Source organism: Euprymna scolopes, chromosome 40 (assembly GCF_053919585.1).
Source record: "Euprymna scolopes isolate OS-2025 chromosome 40, ASM5391958v1, whole genome shotgun sequence".
Classification (NCBI taxonomy): domain Eukaryota; kingdom Metazoa; phylum Mollusca; class Cephalopoda; order Sepiida; family Sepiolidae; genus Euprymna; species Euprymna scolopes.
Genome location: NC_136521.1, coordinates 50,706,431 through 50,718,556, shown reverse-complemented (window position 1 = coordinate 50,718,556; position 12,126 = coordinate 50,706,431). Strand labels below are relative to the sequence as shown.

Below are 12,126 nucleotides of genomic sequence, written 5' to 3'. Positions count from 1 at the left end.
TAGGACCGCGAAACGAGAAAGGGCTGGGGCGAGATAGGACCGCGAAACGAGAAAGGGCTGGGGCGAGATAGGACCGCGAAACGAGAAAGGGCTGGGGCGAGATAGGACCGCGAAACGAGAAAGGGCTGGGGCGAGATAGGACCGCGAAACGAGAAAGGGCTGGGGCGAGATAGGACCGCGAAACGAGAAAGGGCTGGGGCGAGATAGGACCGCGAAACGAGAAAGGGCTGGGGCGAGATAGGACCGCGAAACGAGAAAGGGCTGGGGCGAGATAGGACCGCGAAACGAGAAAGGGCTGGGGCGAGATAGGACCGCGAAACGAGAAAGGGCTGGGGCGAGATAGGACCGCGAAACGAGAAAGGGCTGGGGCGAGATAGGACCGCGAAACGAGAAAGGGCTGGGGCGAGATAGGACCGCGAAACGAGAAAGGGCTGGGGCGAGATAGGACCGCGAAACGAGAAAGGGCTGGGGCGAGATAGGACCGCGAAACGAGAAAGGGCTGGGGCGAGATAGGACCGCGAAACGAGAAAGGGCTGGGGCGAGATAGGACCGCGAAACGAGAAAGGGCTGGGGCGAGATAGGACCGCGAAACGAGAAAGGGCTGGGGCGAGATAGGACCGCGAAACGAGAAAGGGCTGGGGCGAGATAGGACCGCGAAACGAGAAAGGGCTGGGGCGAGATAGGACCGCGAAACGAGAAAGGGCTGGGGCGAGATAGGACCGCGAAACGAGAAAGGGCTGGGGCGAGATAGGACCGCGAAACGAGAAAGGGCTGGGGCGAGATAGGACCGCGAAACGAGAAAGGGCTGGGGCGAGATAGGACCGCGAAACGAGAAAGGGCTGGGGCGAGATAGGACCGCGAAACGAGAAAGGGCTGGGGCGAGATAGGACCGCGAAACGAGAAAGGGCTGGGGCGAGATAGGACCGCGAAACGAGAAAGGGCTGGGGCGAGATAGGACCGCGAAACGAGAAAGGGCTGGGGCGAGATAGGACCGCGAAACGAGAAAGGGCTGGGGCGAGATAGGACCGCGAAACGAGAAAGGGCTGGGGCGAGATAGGACCGCGAAACGAGAAAGGGCTGGGGCGAGATAGGACCGCGAAACGAGAAAGGGCTGGGGCGAGATAGGACCGCGAAACGAGAAAGGGCTGGGGCGAGATAGGACCGCGAAACGAGAAAGGGCTGGGGCGAGATAGGACCGCGAAACGAGAAAGGGCTGGGGCGAGATAGGACCGCGAAACGAGAAAGGGCTGGGGCGAGATAGGACCGCGAAACGAGAAAGGGCTGGGGCGAGATAGGACCGCGAAACGAGAAAGGGCTGGGGCGAGATAGGACCGCGAAACGAGAAAGGGCTGGGGCGAGATAGGACCGCGAAACGAGAAAGGGCTGGGGCGAGATAGGACCGCGAAACGAGAAAGGGCTGGGGCGAGATAGGACCGCGAAACGAGAAAGGGCTGGGGCGAGATAGGACCGCGAAACGAGAAAGGGCTGGGGCGAGATAGGACCGCGAAACGAGAAAGGGCTGGGGCGAGATAGGACCGCGAAACGAGAAAGGGCTGGGGCGAGATAGGACCGCGAAACGAGAAAGGGCTGGGGCGAGATAGGACCGCGAAACGAGAAAGGGCTGGGGCGAGATAGGACCGCGAAACGAGAAAGGGCTGGGGCGAGATAGGACCGCGAAACGAGAAAGGGCTGGGGCGAGATAGGACCGCGAAACGAGAAAGGGCTGGGGCGAGATAGGACCGCGAAACGAGAAAGGGCTGGGGCGAGATAGGACCGCGAAACGAGAAAGGGCTGGGGCGAGATAGGACCGCGAAACGAGAAAGGGCTGGGGCGAGATAGGACCGAGAAACGAGAAAGGGCTGGGGCGAGATAGGACCGAGAAACAAGAAAGGGGGCGAGATAGGACCGAGAAACGAGAAAGGGGACGAGATAGGACCGAGAAACGAGAAAGGGGGGGAGATAGGACCGAGAAACGGGGGGGGGAGAGGACGGAGAAACAGCTTGAAAAAATAAAAATGGGAAGAAACGTTTGAAAAAAATAAACATGGGAAGAAACGTTGGACAAAGAAAAAAAAAAAAAAACTAATAAAAAGGACCGAGAAACGAGAAAGGGCTGGGGCGAGATAGGACCGAGAAACGAGAAAGGGCTGGGGCGAGATAGGACCGAGAAACGAGAAAGGGCTGGGGCGAGATAGGACCGAGAAACGAGAAAGGGCTGTGGCGAGATAGGACCGAGAAACGAGAAAGGGCTGGGGCGAGATAGGACCGAGAAACGAGAAAGGGCTGGGGCGAGATAGGACCGAGAAACGAGAAAGGGCTGGGGCGAGATAGGACCGAGAAACGAGAAAGGGCTGGGGCGAGATAGGACCGAGAAACGAGAAAGGGCTGGGGCGAGATAGGACCGAGAAACAAGAAAGGGGGCGAGATAGGACCGAGAAACAAGAAAGGGGACGAGATAGGACCGAGAAACGAGAAAGGGGACGAGATAGGACCGAGAAACGAGAAAGGGGGGGAGATAGGACCGAGAAACGTGGGGGGGGGAGAGGACGGAGAAACAGCTTGAAAAAATAAAAATGGGAAGAAACGTTGGACAAAGAAAAAAAAAAAAAAACTAATAAAAAGGTTTTTAAAAAACCCCGAAAAACTTCAATCGAATTCAGAAAAGTAAAACCTACTTTTTGTAAACCAGCCATTCTGTGATCATGCAGTCTCATCTGAGCTCGGTTCACTGTTTGCGCATACTGAAAAATAATAAAAGATTATTTTGGGTGAGAAAAATAACAGATTGAGAACAAATTTCTTGCGAACTTTTTAATTTTGATTTCAAATGATGTATTTTCAAACAAGTTTTAGTTACAACACCTTTACTTTATACATCATTTTAAAGATCGTTTCTCACTCCATCTAATCGTTTAAATTACAACCGTTTTAAAACAATTATGTCTTCTTTTCAGAACGTTGAATACAAGACAATGGATGCTGCCCGTAACGTCGCAAAGAAGACTCGACAACGACCAGACCTGCCAGCCGATTATAGCCGACGCATTTGATGTAAATGGGGATGCACCTATCGTTTTCACTGTGGTTAGGAAACGGGGAGTTGATGCTATGTACTAGGGTGGAACAATTGTTCTAGAAACGTCTCCACAAAACACCGAATACATCAAGAAACACTCCCCGGAAAACAATCGGATTATAGGAGGACAGATGGCCTCATGCTTTTCCCAAAGGGATTAGTCCTCTGTGTGCAAAAATGAATAACAGCTTTTTAACGGGTGGCTTATCTTCGTATGGTTGGTTGTTTTACGACATATCAACCCTTTTCATATTATATATAATAGTTGGTTGTTTTTGTTTTATGGCATGTCAACCCTTTTCAGGTTATTTAATGTCGAATCCAGTGATTTTGAAGAAAAATTTTTTTAATAGAATATATATATTTTTTTTTCAATTCTGTTTCTATTTAACCCAGAGTTAGGACCCTAACAGGTACTACGACTTTGGATCAGAGTGAACCTGGGAGCAATAGCAATTAAAGGGTGGCTCCACACTCCCCAAAGCCCGCAAGCTGGGGCCTCACCATCGGATATAGTTTAAGGTCATATCTAGAACCTTAACGGGTGGCAGAATAGTATCCTGTCATGGGGATGTTGAAGCCATCTTGTTCTGCTTAACGCAATCACAGAAATTCACTCAACTGATTTGGTTTGTTTTACAACATATCAACCCTTTTTCAGGTTATTTAATGCTGAATCCGGTAATTTTGGAAAAAATTGTTTTTATGCTTCAAGTTTTTATATATTCAAATATTTATCCATAGTGTTTGGTTTGGTTGTTTTGTTTCATGGCATATCAACCCCATTTGAATCACGTAATGCTGAATCCAGTAATTTTGGAAATAGTCTTTGTTTCAAGGTTTTTAAATCCGCAAATATTTACTTATGAGGTTTGGTTTGGTCGTTTTGTCTTACGACAGATCAACTGCTTTCAGGTTATTTAATCTAATCTAGTAATTTTGGGACAAACAGGTTTTTATGCTTCAAGTTCTTTATATCTTAAAATATTTATTCATGGTGTTTGGTTTGATTGTTTTGTTTTACGGCATGTGAAATGTTTTTGACTCCTAATGAAGATGGAGTTGGGCGAGACATCTAAAGGCTCACGTTAATCTCTCTTTCATTTCGGAGAAGCCATGGCAAAAATTTTTAAGCTCAAGTTCAAATATTAATAGTATTTAAATTTGGTTATATTGTAGAGAAAAATCGTGATTTTGGCTTTGCAGAACATGATTGAGTTTTTCAAAAGGAAAAGGAAAAAATAAATAACATTCACGTGTTGCACTTAAGTTAGGAAGTCAATATCTTCAGACAGCCCGATCTGGTAGCACCAGAGGGACCAAAGAGACGAGATCGTGCTTCACTAAATTGCGTAATTAATTTTGAAAGAAAAAAAGGGGGGGGGGTAATATGAGCAGCACTTTCCCCAGACACAGCAACAGCACTCTATCTTAAGACAAATTTAACTTTAATACAGGAAGTGATGTTTTTAAACAGGAAGTAACTCTTCTGAAACACGTAGAGAGAATGAAAGCATTAGTCGCTCTTTAGTTTAAAGATGGAGTTGAGAGAGATGTACATTTAAGCGCTCACGTTAATCTCTCTTGCATTTCTGAGAAGCCATGTTGAAACGATATTATTACATAACTTCTTTAGCACTTTTTCAATTTTCATAACCAAATATAATTCGGGTGTTTTCTTTTACAACATATCAACCATTTTCAGGTTATTTAATGCAGAATTAAGTAATTTTGTAAAAAGATTTTATGTTTCAGGTTGTTTTTTTTTTATATATCTTCAAATATTTATTCATGGTGTTTGGTTTGGTTGTTTTGTTTTATAGCATATCAACCCTTTTAAAGTTTTCTAACGCTGAATTTTTTATATTTATCATTTATATTCAAGTTCTTCATATCTTCAAATATTCATGGTGTTTGATTTGTTTTGTAGAGAAAAATTGTTTTCTTTTGTCTTTGCAGAACATGATTGAGTTTTCACAAAGAGAAAGGAAAAAAACCCCTATAACATCAGTGTTTGATGAATTTTAGGAAACCAGTATCTTCAGACAGCCTGATTTGATAACAGCAGTCAACACAAACAAGTTATGCAATAACCTTGACTGTAATGCGAACAAACAACTTGCTGCCCAAATCTCCATGCAGGTTGCTCCATCACCATCTAGAAATCAGGCCTCTATCATAGTAGCCCTTGCACTTCAGTGGCAAAATGCCTTGTTTGAGGTGACCAAAAAAAAAAAAAAAGAAAGAAAACTCTTCCACAACCTCATCCCTGCTATGAGAGCTTTCAATATTCGATTCATCATATTCAATCCTCTCATAATATTCTTCATCATTGAATTAACAAGCCATCCACTTTATTCTTTGCTTCTTGTTAAGCAAACCGGATCTCGGCATAGAGCTCATGAAGATTGTGCCTCAGGGCTGTCTGGTTTGCATGAAGTTCTCTTTGTTGGTCACAGCTGTTTGTTATCCTGCAACACGGAGATCAGCAAGGCTCAATGACTGCATCTGAAGCCAAGAAAGGTTTGATCCAGAACACGTGAAATTGTGCAAATGCAACGTTGCAGTAGAAGTACTACAATCAACAAAAGTGACAGCAGCAGCCGGTCGGTGGCGGTAGCTAAGTGGTTAACGACACCGACTGACAACCTGGGTGTACCAAGTTCGAATCCAGTTCGTTCCACTGAAACACTTTCACTTGGGGATGTTGGCCAGCTAGGGATCTTTATTCTCAGCTCCTAAAATTAACAGAGATTAGACCATGTCTGTAATAACCTGATCCCTGTTTGTGGTGTCATGCTGGTTTTGTGCAGTTCTAGGAGGTCCATCTTCCAACGCTTTGCCTTCTCTCTTTGAGAATGGGTTAGTTTATTGCTAATCGCCTGAGGTGCCTTTACCAAGGAATGCCGACGGGGCTGCCTAGGCACTTTTTGCAGGGTACTTTCCGACCCTGGCGTCACAGATCTTGCACCTAAATAGCCCCCCCCTTCCTGTAGGTACCCAATGTTTTTCTAGAAAGAATTCTAACAAGAAAGATATCAGGGAAACGAATGCCAAAAAATCATTTGATTCATGTGAGATGAATGAACGATGTTAAACAACAACAACAAGTGAAGCAACAGCAGGGGTGGGGGGTGATGGTGACTCCGTGGTTAACGGTAATGTAGTACACACGTTTACACATGTAGTACACACGTTTACACACCGGAACCCACATGTTGTATGCAGTCTCCATCACAATGAACATAGGACAAGTAATAACTCGACTCCTTTTATTTATTTCCTCATTCTCCCGCCAAATGTGACTTCTCGTTATGGCTCTGACGTCACCCACGTCTCTAACGAAATCTCTCTCCTTTTTATAGTCTTTTCCTTTTTCGTTACCGTGATATCATTTCGTACACGGCTTGGCATTTGCATACGCGCTCTGTTACATAATGACATGGGCTGACAACCTGGTGTGCCAAGTTCGAATCCAGTTTGTTCTATGGAAACACTTTCCCTGTGAGACATGTTAACCTTCACGTGGTCCCTTCTGTAAGTACCCGATATAAATATATATTCTTAATTACTCAAAGAAACAATGCAAATAAAATCATCAAAAAACAAACAAGCAGCAGCAACTTGCAAAATGCAGTTTTGTAATCTGAGCTTAATTTCTAAGCTCAGCGCTGTTTGGTGAAAAAATGCAACTTCCTTTCTGGCTTGGCCACCCAATCAAGCTGACAGAATAGGATAAAAGGGATCGCATAGGGGCTATTTTCGACTTTTACCCACAACATGTGGCAACATCTGAATATGTTGCAGAGACCAACCTCAAAACTTCATTCTTGGGACACAACCAAGACTTTCCTGCTAGCCTTTCTCCTCTTCTGATGAAAAGCATTTAGCTTTAAAATGCCATGGCCTATAGAGGCTCTTTTCCACTTCCCATTTTCGTCCTTTTTGATCTGATGATTTAATTAAATTCTACATAACTTTTATTCTTCATCGTTTTAATTCATGAATTGCCCCTCTTAACCGGGTAGAGCTTTTACTATCTCCGATCTGCATTCCTCTGCTGCCCAAAACCAATTCCCAGCCCATGTGGTCGTCAACCGGAAGCCTACGACCACAATTCCCATGTCACCCCTAATTTCCGGTGCATTCTCTCTAGGTTGATACCTGTAAAGATAATAGACATCTTTTGGTTCATTTATTATTATATAATATCTGTATATAATAAAGGTGTCTTTATACAGTCTGACGGTCTAAATAAAATCTTTGTCTCTCCATATATATATATATATATATATATATATATATATATATATATATATATATATATATATATACTAGCATTTCAGCCCGGCGTTGCCCTGGTGTTTGGAGGTGTATGCTGAGCAAAAAAAAAAGTCAATTTTTTTAACTTTGACCCCTATTATGATCCCTTAACATTTATTATTTAGGGCTCAAATCAAGTTATTAAGTTAGATCCATGTCCAAGGCACTTATATCTAAAATTTCAACTGTTTAGACCCAAAATTGGTGGAGGTGTGTGGTAGAGTTCTCAAAGGTCAAATCGCTGAACTTTGACCCCTTAACAGCCAAATTTCTGGCCGAAAATGGATTACAAAGATTTTACCAAATCTCAGTACCCTGTATATCAAATTTCGAGTCTGTAGACTGAAAATTGACAGAGTTATTGCATAGAGAAATGTACACAGACACACACACATTCACTTTTCTATATATAATAGATTATGTCACGTGTTCTTCAGAATTGTTCGATCTATTCTCTGCTTCTTTTGCTTGAGCTCATTTCACTCATTGGTCTAGTGGTCTTCAATTCACCGTTTTCATATCTCATTGTAATACAGCTTTCTATTCCAAGAACTGCAGATTTGTGGAAGTCTCATCCTCCTTTTCTTTTCCTCCTACCTATAACTTTGGTCTTTTCAAGACTAAGATTAATAAGCACCTTCTGTCTTTGTGATAAGCATCACACACACACACAAATAAATGACATGTTCACTTTATATATATATATATATATATATATATATATATATACACACACACACACACGAGAGAGAGAACAAATCAAGTTATCAACATTTCATCTTTATTGCGAGATTTCCTTTGGATGAATGAGATTATTAATAAGAAAACAAAACACCAGTACAATAATCTCACTCATCCAGAGGAAGTCTTGCAATAAAGACCAAACGTTGATGAACACATAACTTGGTTTGTTCCTTTCTTATCTCTCTTTATTACAATGAGGTATAAACACAGTGAATTGATGGAGATCTCTGGATCAACAAGTCAAACGAGCTGAAACAAAAGAGGCAGAGAATCCATCACAATTCTGAGGAACACATACCATTGTAGCATTCATAGAAAAGACTGAGACTAGTAATATTGCATCTGTGAGAGAGAGGTTGCAGAGAAGAAACAAAGTGGGGGCGGATTAAATTTCACATACGTTTCTTCACCTTATCAAATTCTATCTCAAATGAAACGCATATCAAAACGTAGATTCCATGAACAAAGCTTCTTTCTTAGAAGTGCACGGCTGTGGAATTCTCTTCCGTCTGCCTGTTTCCCACCTGACTACAACTTGGATGTCTTCAAGTCCAACATACACAAATTCCTGATTAACCGCCCCCCTTAAGACACTTTATCAAATCTCCATTACTAACAATTACTATGATATTATCCCATTGATTACTGTACATGCAATAACCCTTATCCCCGAGTGGCTTCCGGGCCTTGATAAGTGGTGACCACCATGTAAAAAAAAAAAAAAAAGAAAAAAGAAAGCAGATTCATCAACCCAAATATAACGATACTCCATACATGGTCTGGTCGTAGATTTGTAGAGATAGTGTTAAATGAATGGCTTTTGCTTCCGTTTACTTTTACTAATGTTCTTGTTACTTTTTACTTTTACGGGTACTTTTAAGTGTCTGTGTTCTTACATATATAGGTGTGTGTGTGTGTGTGCTCTTACGTATGTTACATGCAGTTCACTGTTATATGTGTGTGTGGGTGTGTGTTCTGATCCTTACACTGTTTCTTGCCATGAAAGTCTCAGAGACGTGTACGTGCAAATGTAATATGCATACATACCTGTTTGCCTTGGCCAGCGGATGATATCTTCTTGGACACTGGTCTCCATCTCGGTGGGAGTGGTCACTGCAGACAGATGCATCGATAAACAACAAGATGGATTTGAAGCTTCAATCTTTTATTTCAAGGCAAGCCTATCATCTCGAACCCTGATTGTCAGGAGAGACAAATCTCCGATCTGCATTCCTCTGCTGCCCAAAACAAATTCCCAGCCCATGTGGTCGTCAACCGGAAGCCTACGACCACAATTCCCGTGTCACTCCTAATTCCGGTGCATTCTCTCTAGGTTGATACCTGTCAAACTTAATCTTTTGTGACCCTGCCAACTCGCTGATGGGAAATGAAATATACTTACATAACTTTCTATTTCTAAAACTACCTATATAGCAATTAAGCTGGGATTCCCAATACTACAATAAAACATTTGACAACACGTGGACTTTTTGTGTTCGTCTATACTCATGAATGTATTCATTTACCAACAACTTTCAGTATTACAATGAGGCATAAAAACAGCAAACTGATGGAGACCACTAGACCAACGAGTTAAACGAGCTGAAACAAAAGAGGCAGGTAATACAGACAATTCAGAAGAGCACATACCATTATAGTATTTATAGAAAAGACTGAGACTAGCAAAACTGCGTCCATGAGAGAGAGGTTGCAGTGGAGTGAATTAAGTTACAAATACGTTTCTTCACCTTATCAAATGTCTATTTCAAATGGAACAGAGATTCATCAGTCCAAATATAACAATACTCCATACATAGTAGATTTGTAGAAATAGGACATTTAACAACACATGAAATTTCTAGCTTTTTGATGGATTTGTAGCAGCTATCCTCCTGAGCACGAACTGCATCTTGAACCATCACAGTCCAGTTTCGACGATCCTGAGCCAAGTTACGGGAAATGGCTAGCCACTCTTGATTCCAACGCCCGGAGACCAACTACTTGTGGGTCCGATAGTACCATCAGGTCACCCTTTGTCGTCCAGTCCTCAGCTGGCTATTGACATGTTTTTTACGCCAGCCGCGCAGAAAGGAGGGAGAGAGGAACTCACAAATGAGCTCCCCTTCTAGTCAAAATTCACTGGAGTCAACATTGTAAAAGGACAGATAGGAGGCATATTTTAAAAAAACACAAATCAGTTATTGTATGTTCATTAGTTGTGATATCACCTTCCCAGGTATTACAGGGCTCTATGAACAAATTTATCTTTATTTGACCTTTGACAACTACATATTTTCGTTTACTAGCCGAATAGAAAAGTTACTAGCCAAACCCATATGATTTTTGGAATATGACATCTTTGTTTTATGACGACTATGTACATCATAAAGATTTTTCTGTGTTTTTCTTTAATAATTGTAATTTTGTGGTCCTATACCATGTAACAGAGCATAGACGCATATATGGCAGCAGCAGCTGTACAAAAAATGATAGAGCCGTGTGAGAGGTGACGTCACAGCAAGGAAAAAGGAAAGAAAAAGATTATAAAAAATGAAAAACGTTGCACGAGATAGAAATAGATGTTACATACAACATGTCCTAATCATGGCTGGACAAAGAGAGTATCGCGTGTTCAACACGGCAGTCTTGTTAAGCGCATAAGAATATTTTTGAGCAAGAGATACAGTGTTATTCGGGAAATACTTGTAAATAAATGTGTTGTTTCAACTGGAAAAAAAAAAAAAAAAAAAGAGCTGAATTCTTTCCTAGTCATTGTTTCCTTGCGACTGTCTACATACAACATGTAGGTTCAGAGTGTTGACATATAACAACTACATTACATCCTAAGAATTATGGAATTACGCAAAAACCTGTGGTTCAGTGGTGAGTTCTTGGTAAAATTTAGTTGTAAAATTACACTCTTCTGGAGGTTGAAGGTTCAATCCTCAGTGCGGGCGATACTTGGAATACAATTGCAAATAACTTCAACCTTCTAATGGAATGGGACATGCTAATACTGGAACGGAAGCATGCTACCCCAGTGGGTTGATTAAAGAGTTCTGTTAAAAATTCTGTGCAGAGTCCTTGAATTCGACAAAAATTTCTGAGTTCGACAAGTAAATAAAAGTATGTTGTTTTGACCGCAAAAAATTGAATCGGATTCTTTCCTTGTCTTTATTTCCTTGCAACTGTCTGCATACAACGTGTGGGTCCCCGAGTGTTGACATGTAACGGCTACGTTACAACCTGACATATCTTTGTTTGCCAAATGCAGAGAGGACCACAGGATCATGGATTCTGATGCTAATTCCTTCCAGATATTCACCTATCAGTCGGGTTGTAACCCTAATCCTTATCCTTGGGTGGACTTTAGTTTTGATAAATGGTAACGCTTATAAAAACATAAATAAAAGAAAAGAAAAGGCTGGTGCTACCAAATAAGGCTGTCTAAAGATATTGGCTTCCCGAAACGAAATGCACCTAACATTGATGCTTTTTGTTTTTCTACTTCCTTTTTGCAAAACTTAATTGTGTTCTGTAAAACCAAAAACAAAAATTCATCCCCCCCCTTTTTCCTCCTTCCCATTTCCCCTTTCTCTTTATCTCCCCCACTTCCTGACTGGTTTCCTAACTTACAATGTACCAAACATTAATAATGTAACGTTTTTCCCTCTCCCATTGCAAAACTGATTCATGTTCTGCAGGGCAGGAAACAAAAAACGGTAAAATCCACTATAAAACAACCAAACCAAACAAAACACTACAAACTAGCGATTGAAGATACAAAAAGCTTGAATAAAGAGGTTATAGATGGACGTTCCGCAAAAGTAAAAAGAACATTTCAGGGTGAGAAACAGGAGCGATAGAATCCACTGTAGAGCAGCTAGGCCAAGCGCTGCAAGCTGGCGATTAAGGATGCAGCGAGCCTGAGGAGTAGAATCCTTCTACAAGGTAGCTAGATGCAGTATGAATGCTATTTCCAA

At 42.1% G+C, this 12,126-nt stretch overlaps 1 protein-coding gene across 5 annotated transcripts in view; it reads right to left on the bottom strand.

The window, feature by feature from the left end:
* LOC145265556 (BAR/IMD domain-containing adapter protein 2-like) overlaps positions 1–12,126 on the bottom strand; it is a 213,332-nt gene that overhangs the window by 50,423 nt on the left and 150,783 nt on the right. For all 5 annotated transcript variants that reach the window (XM_080121524.1, XM_080121528.1, XM_080121525.1 and 2 more), the window contains one exon: positions 2,676–2,741. In XM_080121524.1, the coding sequence (XP_079977650.1) occupies positions 2,676–2,741 (66 nt within the window). The remainder of the gene's footprint in view (positions 1–2,675; positions 2,742–12,126) is intronic.